Source organism: Bubalus kerabau, chromosome 6 (assembly GCF_029407905.1).
Source record: "Bubalus kerabau isolate K-KA32 ecotype Philippines breed swamp buffalo chromosome 6, PCC_UOA_SB_1v2, whole genome shotgun sequence".
NCBI classification, from domain to species: domain Eukaryota; kingdom Metazoa; phylum Chordata; class Mammalia; order Artiodactyla; family Bovidae; genus Bubalus; species Bubalus kerabau.
The window spans coordinates 94,556,596-94,573,821 of NC_073629.1; the positions used below are offsets into that span (position 1 = coordinate 94,556,596).

The 17,226-nt window shown below is 42.4% G+C and overlaps 1 protein-coding gene across 5 annotated transcripts in view; it reads right to left on the reverse strand.

Annotated features, from left to right (window-relative positions):
- Positions 1-1,151: 1,151 nt before the first annotated feature.
- ZFYVE9 (zinc finger FYVE-type containing 9) overlaps positions 1,152-17,226 on the reverse strand; it is a 169,767-nt gene continuing 153,692 nt past the window's right edge. For all 5 annotated transcript variants that reach the window (XM_055585901.1, XM_055585900.1, XM_055585899.1 and 2 more), the window contains 6 exons: positions 14,718-14,868; positions 12,536-12,616; positions 9,746-9,908; positions 6,760-6,865; positions 2,929-3,105; positions 1,152-1,421 (listed from right to left, as the gene is read on the reverse strand). In XM_055585901.1, the coding sequence (XP_055441876.1) occupies positions 1,260-1,421; positions 2,929-3,105; positions 6,760-6,865; positions 9,746-9,908; positions 12,536-12,616; positions 14,718-14,868 (840 nt within the window). In that variant the 3' untranslated portion in view covers positions 1,152-1,259. The remainder of the gene's footprint in view (positions 1,422-2,928; positions 3,106-6,759; positions 6,866-9,745; positions 9,909-12,535; positions 12,617-14,717; positions 14,869-17,226) is intronic.

A 17,226-nucleotide genomic window follows, 5' to 3' on the forward strand; every position in this document is an offset into this window, starting at 1 on the left:
GGTGAGTCATGACAGAAACTTACCATGTCTGATCTAGGCTGGAAGCTTCACTGGATGGGAAGGACGCTGTGAAGGACGTTACTGGACAGATGCTGGGTTAAAGTGTCAACCTGAAGTGGAGCCTGTCCTGTTTGATGAGGATACCCCTTATTTGTAGGAAGTCAGCATTAACATACTTAAGGATGAAGGACTTTGATGTGTGCAATGTACTTCTCAAGTGCCTCAGTTTTTTATGGAGAGAGAAAGGAACACTGATAAAGCCAACAAGTTAATCTATAAATAACAGGTGAATCTGGGTAAAGCATACATAGGTTTGTTTTTTTTTTGTAGCTTGCCACTTTCCTGGAAGTTTAAATTATTTCTCAATAAAGTATTTTTAAAAGTACCCCCAATGTGGAGAGCCCCCGGTGGCCCAGCGGTTAGGAAGGACCTGGCACTTGCACTGCCAAGGCCACAGGATCCAATCCCTGGTCAGGAGACTAAGACCCTGTGAGCCATGTGGTGACGCCAAAAACAAGTAAAACGCCCCTAGTGTGAACTGTGACTGGAAACGTCTTGGGTATAATCTGTCAGCCTTCACAGGAAGGTCCAGTTCGGTGTCTGTCGTTCAGTCTGGCAGGTCTTGAGAGAACCTGAACTTGGCTTTACTATTCAAATGACCTCATTTATACAGAGTCGCCCTTCTTTGGATAGGAGAGAGAGACTCCTTTGGGTCTTTGATTCACTTCATGAATAATCTAGGGGGAAAATACCTAAATGTGACTTCGTGAGGTTGCTGTAATGTATCTGGGACAAGATCAGTGTGAAACTGTCCTTTTTACATCAATTCTGTATAAAGAGTTCAAGACTGATGCTTCATTTTTTTATTTCCCTTCTGCCCTCCCACCCACCCTTGGTGATGGCTGTACCCATTTGAGCATTTCTGAGCACAAGACCAAAAGTAAGTCTTAAAACAGAGGAGCAGAATTCTTGTCTAAACAGTAACAGAAGGGGATTAGCTGCAAGGATAGCATAACTGTTGTGCAGTAACAGAAGCTGCCCAGATCTTCTTGGTGGACAATGCATAGAAGACTTAGAATTATGGAACATCTGTCCCTCCACCACCCCTTCCCACCCCTGTCCCCCAAACCCCCACTCCCACCCCACCCCCCATTAATAGTGTTAACAAAAGCTTAATTTTCCAGTTCTAAAGTGCAAATGATTTGGGTATGACTGCTGTTGCAACAGGTCTGAACAGAAAACAATGAAGTCCTCTCTGTCTACGCGATGTTTTCCAGAATATAAAAGATGAGTTCCATGACGATGGGGCCCTCACTGAGCTGGCAGGCCCCTCCATGGATCACCGGCACCAGAGCGCTGTCCAGATCGTTCATGTACTGCGAGGGAAGGGGCTGGCCATTGCTCCCTGCTTGATAGCCAACCTACACCGTGGAAAGAAGGGGATGACAGGTTACTGGACAGAGAAGATCTCTCCAGAGGGCTGAGGGCCAAGGAGGCTGAGCAGGAAAGGAGATGTCCTTTCTGGCCAGGGGCTACACGCTGGCAGTAAACACAAACGTCTCTTCCTTAGAACTGTCACGTATCGTCCTATCGTATGTTCGTCCTGCCCCTGGCACCTGGTAGCTGTGAGGTGTTGGGCAAGACCGTTAACCTGCTGTGGTCTCAGTTTCCCAGGAAGGGAGGCTGGGGCACAGAGAGGTGTGGAATGTCAGCAACAGTACATAAACCTTTGGGTGTGGAAGTTAAAATGAAAAATATACTGGGTAAACTCCCTAACACAGCAGGAACTGAACACCTGTCCTTCCGTCCATTTCTCCATATACCATTTTTTAAACACCTACAAACACAAGAATTCAAGCATGAATGTAAACAGGGCTCCTGCCCTCAAGGGCCCCAGATATTTAGTAGGAAAAAAGTGCTGGTCTTATTTTATGTGAAGTAATTCTCCAGTCAGATTATCAGTACCATTTGGGAAAGGACTGTAATACTCATTTGTATTACCCTGACATGCTTAGTAAAGCATTGGGCAAGACCATAAGTAGAAAATAACTATCTGTTGATTGATGACTAGTCAAGAAATGGAGCTAAACATATGACTGTTCACATTTTCCCTGATAATAACACAACTGCATCAAAGCAGGAGCACTGGGGCATGTCACAGGGATCTAAAATCCAAAAGAGCGACTTCCCTGGCTGTCCAGTGGCTACAAATCTGCACTCCAAATGCAGAGAACCCCAGGTCGATGCCTGGCCAGGGAACTAAGATCCCACATGCCGCCCCAAAACAATAAAAAATAAAATCCAAAAGAAATGTAGAGAGATGAGAGTGCTCAGCCACATGAAAGAGGCACTGGGACAAGGAAGTGAGGGCAGGCTGCACTCAGACTGGACTGTGACTACACAGAGCGCACAAAAAGGTTAATAAGTAAGACAGGGAGGGAAGTCCGGCCACAGGAGAGCCGCACCGACAGGAAAACTACTGGGGAAATGGTTCAAGTCATATCCAGAACTAGCATGGCAATGTCGGCAGTAAGAAAAACACAAGAAGTGGAACTGCAGAGACCAGCGGAAGCCTGCTGTAGTTGGACCAAGAAAACAACAGGAGACGGGACAGCCTGGGACCTGCTCTCTAAAGGAGGCAGGGTGGCCCCTACATCATTCACACAGGGGCGGCAGGTCCTGACACTTCTTTCCCCACACCAAAAAGAAAGGTCCCTGCAAGACATTCAGGTGAGGAAGCCAGAGTTCACATGGTTCAGAGACAGACCAAGCAGCACATCCAGCTGTATTACCAACAGAGGGAAGGCCAAAGACTACATCTGGTCAGGCCCAAGGTGCAGAGACTTGTACTCTGGGTTGCAGGAAGAAAACTCATGTGTCAGAAAACAGGCACTGCCCAAGACCTGCTTCAAAGGCTGAGATTCTTACCTGATCTGAGTCAAGTGTCACACGAAGTCCCAGTTTTGTCATTCCATCTTCCTTCAGAAGCTTCAGGTGGGGACACAGAGCAAGACAAAAGGCCTTGGCAACATGCTCCGTTAGTCGGCTGTGATCTGCAGGATCACTCAGGCAATTGTGCTGGTCATCATTTTCTAGGAAAAACACCTGTTCCCCAAACCAAAGAGACTTTTAAGCTTGTGTCCAGGGGATGTGGGAAGAAATGAGTGCACCAGCTCATGGGTATGCGTACCCTGACCCCCTGAGACGTGCGGGAAGACCAGACACATGGACACCAAGAAAAGCAGAGCACTGACATCTCACACGGAAGAAACAGCCTCTGCCTCTCAGTCTCTGCATCCACAGGATGGTAGCTACCACCTACTGATCTCCCTAAAAGCCACGGCCGCAGTCGTAATGGTACATTCTGTTCAGAACCAGGAGAGGCTTACATTTTACCCTGTGTACTTCTAAAAGGACTCCCTAATATGTGGACAACTTTCTAAAGGAAATGATCTTAGAATCTAAGAGAACAGTCCTTACAGATCACATCACCCAACACCTGCATATTACTGCTCACTCATAGGAGGGTGGGCACTTGCTCAGGGCACAGGTGAGAATCTGCGTCTTTTGCTTCTCATCACAGAGCTCTTCCTACCACATGGCTCTGCGACTGCTGAGGTCAGAGCTGTGTCACTGTCTGTGAACTGAACACCGCGCTGGCACAGGCGGAAGCACAGCAGATCTGGAACTGAGACCTGAGTCCTATCACACAGAGGAGGCTCATGAGCAAGTCCTCTGGCTTCTTAATGCCGATTTGCCTCTGTAAAATGGGAAGCACCTACCTTCTCTGGTTATCGTGTAAATGATATAAAAGCAAAACATAGGCTGATTCATGTTGATGTTTGGCAGAAACCAACACAATTCTGTAAAGCAATTATCCTTCAAATAAAAAATACATTAAAAAATTTTAAAAAAGCAAAACATAAAAGATATAGACAGGTAAATATACAATGCTTCTCTATACCAATACTTGGCTTATGGCTTAATATAAGCAGCAGTTTATATTAAGAATCTGCAAAGGGGTAGCTCTGAAGCCTGGTGCCTGATGCATTAGTGAAAATGGCAGTGTGAAGTGATAGACGGAACTCTCAAGTGGGAGTCAGGAGACCTCTGGTCCCTGCTCTGCCAGCAACCAGCATTAGACAAGTCACAGAGTCACCTGGCCTCTCTGAGACTGTTTTCTCATTATGTAATTTCTCATTTCTCATCTCCCTATCTCAGGGCATTAGTGGGGAGCAAAAAAGAGGGAACAGAGGTCAAACTACTCTGTAAGCAATAAAGACATTCACATGTTCAGACCCTCGACTACTCAAGATATGTCAAACAGATGGTTATTACAAAGCAAGCAGATAAAACCACTCAGCTGCATATAAAATTACGAAGTCTGGTATGAAAGATGTCACTTGGAACAACAGCTGAAGAACTTCTAGCCTCTGTGTTGCCAGGAACCAGCTAGTAAACTTGGGTTGCTGCTGCTGCTGCGAAGTCGCTTCAGTCATATCCGACTCTGCGACCCCATAGACGGCAGCCCACCAGGCTCCCCCATCCCTGGTTACTAGGCACTTATCCTCCCTTGGCTCAGTTACCTTGTATGTAAAATGGAAAAGGCAGAAGTCACAGAACTTCTTAAAAAAAATTAAGACATTTAACACTAGTAAAGTAATGCTCAAAATTCTCCAAGCCAGGCTTCAGCAATACGTGAACCGTGAACTTCCAGATGTTCAAGCTGGTTTTAGAAAAGGCAGAGGAACCAGAGACCAAATTGCCAACATCCGCTGGATCATGGAAAAAGCAAGAGAGTTCCAGAAAAACATCTATTTCTGCTTTATTGACTATGCCAAAGCCTTTGACTGTGTGGATCACAATAAACTGTAGAAAATTCTTCAAGAGATGGGAATACCAGACCACCTGACCTGCCTCTTGAGAAACCTATACACAGGTCAGGAAGCAATAGTTAGAACTGGACATGGAACAACAGACTGGTTCCAAATAGGAAAAGGAGTACGTCAAGGCTGTATATTGTCACCCTGCTTACTTAACTTCTATGCAGAGTACATCATGAGAAACGCTGGGCTGGAGGAAGCACAAGCTGGCATAATTGCCAGGAGAAATATCAATAACCTCAGATATGGAGATGATAACCACCCTTATGGCAGAAAGGTAAGAAGGACTAAAGAGCATCTTGATGAAAGCAAAAGAGGAGAGTGAAAAAGTTGGCTTAAAGCTCAACATCCAGAAAACTAAGATCATGGCATCTGGTCCCATCACTTCATGGCAAATAGATGGAGAAACAGTGGAAACAATGGATGATTTTATTTTGGGGGGCTCCAAAATCACTGCAGATGGTGACTGCAGCCATGAAATTAAAAGATGCTTACTCCTTGGAAGGAAAGTTATGACCAACCTAGATAGCATATTGAAAAGCAGAGACATTATTTTGCCAACAAAGGTCTGTCTAGTCAAGGCTATGGTTTTTCCAGTGGTCATGTATGGATGTGAGAGTTGGACTGTGAAGAAAGCTGAGCGCTGAAGAATTGATGGTTTTGAACTGTGGTGTTGGAGAAGGCTCTTGAGAGTCTCTTGGACTGCAAGGAGATCCAACCAATCCATTCTAAAGGAGATCAGTCCTGGGTGACGGAATGATGCTAAAGCTGAAACTCCAGTACTTTGGCCACCTCATGCAGAGCTGACTCATTGGAAAAGACTCTGATGCTAGGAGGGATAGGGGGCAGGAGGAGAAGGGGACGACAGAGGATGAGACGGCTGGATGGCATCACTAACTTGATGGACGTGAGTCTGAGCTAACTTCGGGAGTTGGTGATGGACAGGGAGGTCTGGCGTGCTGCGATTCATGGGGTCGCAAAGAGTTGGACACGACTGAGTGACTGAACTGAACTGAACTGAACTGATAAATGAATTTCAAAAGAAATCAAGAGGTCCAGGACCTACCTGTTTATTCTCAAAAAATAAACTTCCTGATTTGTTTGATGCGCTTCCCAGGTGGCACTAGTGGTAAAGAACCTGTCTGCCCATGCAGGAGACAGAGGAGACAAAGGTTCGATCCTTGGGTCAGGAAGATACCCTAGAGGAGGGCATGGCAACCCACTCCAGTATTCTTGGAGAATCTCAGGAACAGAGGGGCCTGGTGGGCTACAGTCCAGAGGGTTGCAAAGAATCAGACACAACTGAAGCGAATTAGCACACATGCACACATACACATATACAAGGTCCCTGCCTGGCTCCTCTCATCCCCGGGTAAGCCTCTAACACAGCTCTAAGAAACAATATAGTAGAAAACCGGAGTCGGCCACATCTGGCTTTGAATCTGGACTTTAGTGCTTATTTGCCACGTAATCCTGGACAAGTTAGTTTCTGAGCTTTCGTTTTCTTATTTGTGAGATAAGTCTATTTTTAAAAGACAGTGTTATCTAAGTTATAACTGAGTGCAACATAACCAGCCTAGCTTTCTGAAGAATCCAGCAAAGACAGTGTGTACCCTTGAGAGATGCACCCTTCCTGAGGTCCAGTGTGAACAAATCTCTAAAAGCTAGTTCATGGGGCGGAGCTGTCAGACTGCTGCAGGCTACACTGGGTGCACTTCCTCCCAGTGAGCTTAGACAGACCAGAGGGAACTGGAGCATAGAAGGTAACAGAGATTTTCCCCCTTTATCCCCCAGAATCAGTCCAGAATGTCTCTGGGCCAAGTAAAAAGTTGTCTTCAAAGTGGGGATCAAGGATGCCAAGTTCCCATTTCCTTACCTCGGTCCATCTGATGACCTTTCCATTCGCTTTATACTCTGATCCGTGGAATATCTTCACACTTGTTATAGACTCCATGGACTTCCCATCTATGGGACTTAGGACACTAAAACAGAAACAAAGGAAAGAGATGGAAGCAGCTCTTAGAAGAACTACTTCTCTCTTATCATACACTGGGTGCCTTGCTGAAAACACCTAAGCAAAACATCACAAAAGAAGCAGCCACTGCCCCACAATGTACATGAACCAAGCTCTCAGGGAGGGGCCTGTGCACTGAAATAATTCCGAGGACACACGTACGGAAAAGGAGTCCTGATGGCAGAAGCTGGTTATTTAATGTAAAGAAACTGTTTCTAAGTCTGCTCTCTTCCTCTCGTGTTCCTCCAGTGACTGCACAGACCCGCACCCAGCCCCGCTCGCCCCTGCTCCACCACCACACCCATCACATCATACTCTCCATATGTTTGTGTATCTGCCTCACAAACTTCCGAAGGGGCAGGTACATGATATACTCATTTCCATGTGCTACATTCACGGTCTGACACACAACGTAGGAGTTTAGTGTTTACAGACTAAAGGAATTATTTGACCAAGTATGTTAATTATGGCAGTGCTGGTATGAACTGATGGACGTGCATCTACATTATCTATTGAAGCAAGCTGCCTTCAGTGCTGTATAGCACTCCTAGGTTCCTGAATTGAAAGGCCACATTTTATGGTCGTGTCCTCCAAAATATAGCAAGTATAAATATGTGGATGAACACACTCATTCTGAGGAGGAGTCAAAGTAATTGTTGTGAAGTTTTCCTAACAACTTTCAAACCTGTTTTTGTTTTTGAATCTCTATGTATAAAAGATCAAATTTAGCCTAAAATTGACTATCAGTCAATTTGACTGAATTAAAATTATTTAAACACTGTTAAGTTTAATTTCTAACTCATCAGACAGTATAAAAACTAGAGCAGCCTTAGTTGATAAGAATGCTCTTGAGAAAGGATACCCTGACATTGTGGGACAAGCTAGAAAACATTCTGTCTACACACTATACAATAAACTCCTGGGTTTGAGAGTTTTCCCTGATGAGTTCTTGTTCTTTTTTCGAAGATGCTGCCACTGTTGTAGGAAGGCACAACCTACTTATTGTTAGCTACCAATACCATATGGCATCAGATTGTCAGATTACCAATTTTTTGTCCTAATAACCATAGAATTTGTTGTGATAATATAGATGCTTGCTCATATCAGTTCACACCATCAACCTAACAACCGACTATAATAAGAGAATTAAACACAAATTGATTTTGAAATTAAATTTTCCAGGAAGTATGGGAATATAAAGTGTTATTTATAAAGTAGACAAACATACTCATTGATTTAGATATTGCTTCTGTTTGTTCAATAACAAAAGTTTTAAAACATTCTTTTAAAAAAATCTGGTATGCCATGCTGGAAGGGCCTTCTATCTGCCTTTGCTCCTGCCGTTCCCTCATACTGGCAGGCCCACTCTGCCACAGCTGGGTGGCAAATGTCTACCATCTTAGCTCCAGAGGCAGCCATTCCTCTAGGAAGTCATTCCTGAATCCTGCCCTACCACCTCTACTGAGTTCCTCATTTCTCTTTTATCTTTACTGTCTCCTATAGAGTTTTCTATGAGCATCTTCCATACTTTGGTGCCCTTATTATAACTATCTTCAAAACTAGACTGAGTCACCTGTCACCAAGGACCATAAATTCATTTTTGTTTTTTCCGAAGCCCACGTATAGAATTATTGCCTGAAGGATGAATGGGAGAAGGCTTAATACAATGAAGTCTGACATATTTATTCAATTAATCAGTTTTTTAAAGACCCTACTAGTGCCATACAGTGTTTTAGGTGCTGATGACACAGCAGTGAACAAACCAGCAAAACTTCCTGCCCTCATGGATCTTACATTCCAGGGCCAATGTACTAAAATAAGTAAGCAAAAATATATGTTAGTGAGTTATAGGTACCCTTAAATATAATGCAGGGAAGAGGGGTATGAAGTGTTTGGTGGAGGAGGGAAGAAATGTGCATGAGAGGCTTACAATGTAGTAGGCTGGCCAGGGAAGCCTTTGTTGAGAAAGCGAAGGTACAAAGGTCTGAGGGCAGAAGAAGGCTGATATATTCACACAAGAAACCGATACTGTTTCTGAGAAATAGGAGAGTGGGCAGAGGATTGTGTAAGGCTTGTAAGTTGAAAAAGACTTTGGCTTTTACCCTGAATGACCCTGAAAGTCAGTGGTGAGTTTTGAGCAAGAAGTGACATTGCTCTGGCTGCTGTACTGGAAACTGACTAGGCTAGGAGGAGGGAGGAGGCCAAGACTAGAAACAAGAAAACAAATCTGAAGCCTACTGCAATAATGCAGAACAAACAATGGCAGGAGAAGCAGGGAGCAGTAGTACAATTCTGGACATGTTTAAAAAGAAAGCTAACAGGCTCTACTGCTGGATTAAGGTGTAGGGTGTGAGGCAAAGTATCAAAGAGGACTCCAAGGTTTTGGCTTGAACCATCAGAACATAGGTGCCATATTCTAGAGATGAACATAGGATTTGAAGCCCAAGGAGGTGGCTTTAAGTCCTAGCCCAGCCACTTCCAAACTCTGTGGAGTCATTTATCCTTTTGGTGTTTATTTGCTCATCTGTAGTTGTTATATCAAATGAAACAATATTAGCAAAAGTGTTTTGTAAACCAAAAAGGCTTAGGTTTTACTATTATCTCAATAACTTTAGAGGGACTGCTGTGTTTCATCAGCTCCTTTCTTCCCCTTCCCTTCAAAAATATGCATAGAAACTCCTTCAGAAATTAAGCCAAGAAACCAGAAATTTAAAAGTCCATGTTATAATACAAAGCAGTCCTTTCTCTTAGGCAGGGGTTTCAGGAGAGTAATAAAATGCCAGTCTAGACAAAACCCAGAGGCCAGCCCATAACGAAACGCCACTGAGGGAACGTTTGCTGCATTCACCCCTTGTTGACGTCCTTGTCGTCATCCACCCACTGGATGTGGATTTGCTCCTGCGGGTCCTCGGCCTCTGCCTTGCCACAGGTGATGGTGAAGTCCTTCATCTCCCGCAGCGCCTGCCTCAGGGCATCCATGTTCTCGGCAGTGATCTGGACCATAACGCCATCTGAGAATCAGCACCAAGACAACACAGATGGAAACAATGCAAAGCCAGGGAGAGGGGCAGATGAAACTCTGTACCTGACATCTAGCAAATCCCTCTAGGATTAAACGTGAAACTTCTGTGCTCTAAAGCGGACAGATACAAAGAGGTTTTGTCCTTTGAGCTCAACCTCTTACTTACTGAAAGTGTTACGAGGAGCAAATGCCAAGATGGATTCTGCTTAAAACACCTGCCTGTTGATTTCACTTCAGGCACAACTAAGTTTGTCCTGAGACTGCTCAAAAGGAAAACTTACACATGGTCACATCCCTCTTTTGGACACACACAGCATTTTGTTTGTGTTTCCACTGTTGCATCATGCTCTAATCATATTCATTTGTTCGTATCACTCACCTTACTATGACTGCATACAGTGAGTGCCAGTGCTTGTTAAATAAATCACTGAATAAACAACAGGAGTGAACTGGGGAGTAATTCCATTTATTGACTGGCAATATCTACCATGTATGTTTTACATGGGCTACCATGAGCCAACAGATGATAACTATTTGGGGGCTACCACCTAAGTTAAAGGAAAATACTGAAATTGAGGGAGTAAGCTATCACATGCTGAGCAATTATCCTGCTTCTCTGACACATAATTTTGTCAACTGAAATAATTTCTACAGAGCATCAGTAACATTTTCATAACTAGGTAGCTAACTGCTCCACTGACACAGGTGGCGAAACGTAAGGCCTGAGAAATTCCCAGCCAAAGGCATAAATGTAACTTGCTAAATACACTGCTTCACATTTGTAAGGATTTCTTTCAGTTCAGTTTATCATTCTGACATTTAAGGGGTACTTTTTAAGCATCTTGTAAAGACACATTTTAAAGGTAGTCAGTATTTGACTTCAAAGGCATTAATCAGTCATTTAACGCCTAGATTTCTTGATGAGGAAGTAGAATGACTAACTCCTAGATTTCTTAATTTCTTAATAGAATATTTCTGCTTTGAGTTGTGAAATTAAGCTGCGAAATATTAGCATACTTTGCTCTTCACTTGCTGTTTTATTGAGTTTGGCAATAAAGGAGATCAAAGTCAATCTCTGTTAACACACGTTAAGTTTATCTATGTATTTCAATTAACACAAAGGAATCCACCCTCAGGAAGAACTGCTCTTAGGGCACTGGAGTGGAAATGAAAATTTGTCATTCTGTACGCAGACTGTACTTTCCAAAGATAATCATTGCATCTCCTGTCTCACATGCTTTTCTACAATGCTGCCTTTCCTTTTCCCCCTTAAGAAATGGAGTCTAACTCCTCTCCCCCCAGCAGACTTATGACCACTTCCACCACCAGAGGATGATGGATGCGACTGTGTGATTTTCAAGCCACATAAAACCAACGTGGCTTTGGCCTTGTGCTGGAACACTTGTGGTTGGAGTTCTAAGCCACCATATAAGAAGTCCAACTAGCCCAACGCCACATGCTAAACAGTCCATTGTTAAGGACTCCAGTCATCTTTCCTAGTCTTTAAATCATCCCAAGACTGGCCCCAGACATGTGAGTCAACAAACTTTCAGCTAATTCTAGCTCCTGGCCATCAAGTAACCACCAACCTTCAAGTCATCCCAACTGAGGCCCCAGACATCACTGAGCAAGATCAAGCCATTCCTGCATTGCCCTGTGAAGGGCAATCAGTGAGGGTGATAAAATAGCTGCTTTAAGCCATTAAATTCTGGTTAACTTGTTACACAACAAGAGTAACTAGATCAAAATACAGTGAGAATAGTTGAGGAAGAAAATATCCAGTGATAAACCATAATGGAAAAGAATATGAAAAAGAATGTGTGTGTGTGTGTGTGTGTGTGTGTGTGTATATATATGCTGCTGCTAAGTCACTTCAGTTGTGTCTGACTCTGTGCGACCCCATAGATGGCAGCCCACCAGGCTCTGCCATCCCTGGGATTCTCCAGGCAAGAACACTGGAGTGAGTTGCTATTTCCTTCTCTAATGCATGAAAGTGAAAAGTGAAAGTGAAGTTGCTCAGTCGTGTCCGACCCTCAGCAACCCCATGGATGCAGCCTTCCAGGCTCCTCCGTCCATGGGATTTTCCAGGCAAGAGTACTGCAGTGGGTGGCCATTGCTTTCTCTTATGTATGTGTATATATATATGTATATATATATATATGTGTGTGTATATATATATATATATATAAAACTGAATTACATTGCTATACAGTAGAAATTAACATAACATAATAAATCAACTATACTTCAATAAAATAAACTTACAAGTTCACTTATACGTGAACTTCATCTACTTATTTATAGATTTGCACCCCGTGATGTATCTGAACTCAGTCTACGTCCCCTTGGATACCTTATTCCAGAGCTCTGAAAAGCCATCTCTTAACTTTATGTCAGTGTCCCATGGCATCTCTACCACTTACTCCCTTCTTTGGAGAGTTAAGCACCCTTATGACAGTCTTTATTAGCTGTACATTGAGATGCTATTGAATAAATAACTTCTGTGGAGTCTGAAGTCTATGGCAAAAGTGTCAAGTTTTCCTTTAATGTTCCCTGTTTTTCAGTTGTATAATTAAGACTGAACTATGTTCATGCAGTAAATAACCCATTCTTTACCTTCCACAATACTGGACTTGGCAAGATATCCTGAAGAGGATTTCAGAGCGCCACTGAACACAAAGAAACTGGCACCAGTCACTAAAATAGCAATAGAAATACGTTAGTGAAGAAAGACTTTGAGACGGAGAGACTGAAAATAATAATGAAATAGTTGGTAGTTGGGAACTCAAACCATCATACAGAAAATAAAAAACACTTACTCTATACACTACCATATACAAGTAACCAATAACTCAGATGCTAATGAGAGCTTAGAGAATGAGGTTTTAAGATACACGCTTCCATTTTGTTTTGAGCTTCCTTCAGTCAAGAAGCAAGGAAATCTTACTAGTCAAGACTAAGGTTTGGTCTGCAGCTTGTTTTTGTAAATAAAATTTAATTGGAACACAGCCATATTCATTCACTTATATATTGTCTATGGCAGTTTTTGAAGTGTGATGCCAAAGTGTTGGCAACAAAGACCACAGGTTTGCAAAGCCTAAAATATTTATCATATAGCCATTCACAGAAGAGGTTTGCTGACCCCGGATCTGATTCATTGCTTTAAGAGCAAATATATTTTGAATATGGAGATATGATTCCAACTATTTTATTTACAAAGTGGAGCTTTTAGAAAACAAACACCTATTTAAAATATGAATACCTCGTCATAAAAGAAAGGGCATTTAATTACATTTTGCTTTATAAAACCACACTACACTGTTTTATTTCTCCACATCTTACATTGGACTAAGATATTCCAACTTCCTACCCACTGGCCCTAGAGCATCTCTAATGGGTAGGTCATCCAGCCTTTGTCAAAGACTCCTACTGACAGGAAGCCCACAATAGCACAAGGCAACAATTTCTATTTCTGGATAGCTCTCAGTGTTACAGAGTGTGCTCTCAAACAGAGCCCAAATCTAGATCCTTGTAGCCTTCACCCACTGGTGCTGGTTTTGGTCTTTTGTAGCTATAGAGAGTAAGTTGAATATTATTTCCACATAATAGAGAATCTTAAAAATAGAGATACCTATTTTTCACCCTCTTTCAATCTATACTTTTTTAGGTTAAACATTTATATTTTATTCAAGAGATCTTCCTGTGACCTAGTTTTCAAACTTCTCACAGGCCTTGAATCATCCTTTGAAGACCTTCTAGTTTTATCAGTGGATATCACCAACTACATTAATGATACCCAGAACTTATTAAAATATTATAGATATGATTTGACTAATAGGGAGCATAGTAGACTTGTCACCTACCTGTTTTAGATATTATATTTGAATATACATGTGCTCAGTACCTTTTATGCCTTTACTAAACAACTGATTTTAAAAATATACCTTGAAGACAGAAGTCGTATGTCTACTAGAGAAGTGCTTAATGAAGCATACTAAAGAAAGCTAGTTTTAGGAGATATTCTGAGAGGAAAAAGATTTATGGTCAAATAAATTTGAGAAGGTCTAGGCACTATCCTCCTTTAAAAAAAAAAATAAAAATAAAAATGCTAAAGGCTCCGAAAAGTCCTGCAGCAAAGAAATCTGCTTAAACTTTTCTAATACAAGGCTTCTCAGTCTAAAATAATAAGCAAAAATTTTATTTATTTATGTGAATATTTTAAAAAACACAGACACTGGTAAGACATTTTAGGAAATGGCATGTTAAGCAGCACCTTAAATTCTAATGTTGAGCAGCACTTCTTAAATTCTAACATGTATTTGAATCACACAGCAATTGTGTTAAAATGCAAACTCTGATTTAGCAGATCTGGGACACAATCTTCATGTCTAACAATCTCCTAAGTGATGAGACCACATTCTGAGTACCACTGAACCTGGAAGGCTTCCTTCAGAATCCTGTCTATCTGTTAATTAACACTCTTTGGGTATGATCATTCAAAAAGCGCTAAATCTACCTAAACATATTCTCACCATGGGGGCAATGCATCAAATAACTATGCTGGCCTGGCCAGTGTCCTGAGGCAGTATTTTCAAGATGCTCCCCTCAATAACAGAGATTCCATTTGCAACTCTAAGTCTGAGTAGTCAACAAACTCTTGCACAACAAGCTTCGAAAGGTTAATATAATCAATTGTTTTCACCTATTCTGACAGTGAGTGTTTATGGGGTTGAGATATCCACTCTCCAGTTACAGTACAATCTTCCATTCCATGACCTCAATCAGCTCAAACACTCACCCTTTCTGGGCTGATTATGAATACTGATAGCCTGGGTCTGATAGTTGCCATCATCATTCTGTACACACACGAGATGGGAGTCTGCCTTCTCATTGAAACAGGCACCTCCTGCCAGGACGTGCTCATTGGACTTGTTCATGGCTTTTATCATCTGCAATCAAAAAAGAGGGCTATCTTTCTTATTCTGCCAAGTATGGGCACTTTTTGGTGTGCGTGACACAGCACAGCTCCTTCACCTTCTCAAAGACAAAAGAGAATATTATTTATTAAAGGAACAAAGGAGCTACTAAAGAATGAAGACAAAGTCAAAAATCAGTCACCATTAGTAAAAGTTCAACATCCACAAAAATTTTCTCTATAATTTACAGGTGATTTGTGTTATAACCCAAGCATATGACACATTTTGCATTCATTTTTGTCTTTTTTACTGCTGCACTGAACTCAAGTAACTAAAATTAGTTTATCTAATTACAGTAGTTTCTTCCATCCAATGCATTCTCTGAGAGTATCAGATCAGATCAGTCGCTCAGTCGTGTCTGACTCTTTGCGACCCCATGAACCGCAGCACGCCAGGCCTCCCTGTCCATCACCAACTCCCAGAGTTCACCCAGACTCACGTCCATCGAGTCAGTGATGCCATCCAGACATCTCATCCTCTGTCGTCCCCTTCTCCTCCTGCCCCCAATCCCTCCCAGCATCAGAGTCTTTTCCAATGAGTCAACTCTTCACATGAGGTGGCCAAAGTACTGGAGTTTCAGCTTTAGCATCATTCCCTCCAAAGAAATCCCAGGGCCGATCTCCTTCAGAATGGACTGGTTGGATCTCCTTGCAGTCCAAGGGACTCTCAAGAGTCTTCTCCAACACCACAGTTCAAAAGCATCAATTCTTCGGCGCTCAGCTTTCTTTATAGTCCAACTCTCACATCTATACATGACCACTGGAAAAACCATAGCCTTGACTAGACGAACCTTAGTTGGCAAAGTAATGCCTCTGCTTTTCAATATGCTATCTAGGTTGGTCATAACTTTCCTCCAAGGAGAGGGTATCTTTTAATTTCATGGCTGCAGGGAAGATACAAATATTTGTCCTTCTAATTAGCTGCGGTTCCCTTGTGTGGAGAAGCTAGCATCCACCTTCCAGGCCTATGGGTCTACAAATCATGAACCATGAACCTTCACTCATTCATGTAGCAATGAGCATCTAATGTGTACCAGGCTTTGTGTTAGTACTCGGTTTATTCAGTACTGAACAATCTTCCCCCACAGAACTCATATTCTTGTGTGCAGAGGGGGAGGGGAAAAAGTAAAATACATTAAATGTTAGACACTGATAAGTGCTATATAGAAAAATAAGGCACACAGGATGACTAGGAGTACTGGCAAGTGCCACTTAATACTGGATACTTGGGCGAGTTCTTACTTTTCAGTTCTTACTGAAAAGAGAGGGAAAAGCCATGGGACTATCCAGGGAAGAGCCTAGAGCTCTACAGGCACTTAGAACAGCTGGTTCAATGGCTGTGTAGTTGCAGCATGTTAACAAGCCAGACAATTTCAAGGAACATTAATTAAGGACAGTGTGGCTGAAAAGGGAGAGGTGTAAGAAGAAAGGTTAAACAGGGAGTGGATTAAGGAGAACACAGGGTACAGAAGACTTCCGGTATCGTTCTGATTGGGATGAAAGATCTTTGGAGAATTTTGAGCAGAAGAGTGACATGATTTTACTTAGTTTTAACAGGATCACTTGGGCTGCTGTTTTGAGAATAAATGGATGGGGGAAAGACTGCCAACAAAGACCAGTTAGGAGACTACCACAAAAATCCAAGATTACTTCAGACCAAGACTGGCCCAAGGGTTGAGAGGTGGCTGGGGTCTAGATAGGTAGAGCCAGCAGAACACAGAACAACAGGTTCGACTCAGGATATGAAAGAAGACTTAAAGACAACTCCAAAGTTTTGGGCCTAGTAAATGGAAGGATGGCACTGCCATTAATTTAGGGAAGACTGCAAGAGGAAATTCTGAGGGAAGATCAGGAGTTCAGAATTGAACATGCTAAGCTTAAGATGCCTAAAAAAACTGGAGATGTCAAGTAAGGAACAAGAAACTCAAGTTGAGGGCTTCTCTGGCGGCCTGGTAGTTAGGATTCCACGCTTTCATTGCCTTCCACGCTTTCATGGGTTCAATCCCTGGTCAGGGAACTGAAATCCTCCTGCAAGCCATATGGCATGGCAAACAAAATCAATAAATAAACTAATTAATTTTTTAAAAAGACACTCAAGTCTATAAAACAAGGAAGAGTCAGGTTGAAGGAAGATATCTGGAAGACATCAGGAGACTGTATTTAAGGGACTGGCTAGATCAACAAAGAAGTGGACAGAGACAAATAAAACTTACAGGGACTGAGCCTTTGAGTTTTTCAAGATGAGTGAAAAGTGGGGTCAGAAAGGTGGATGTACAGAGATAGAAATTAAATTTGGGGAGATGAGGGATAGGGAGGGAGACTAGGGTTTCTT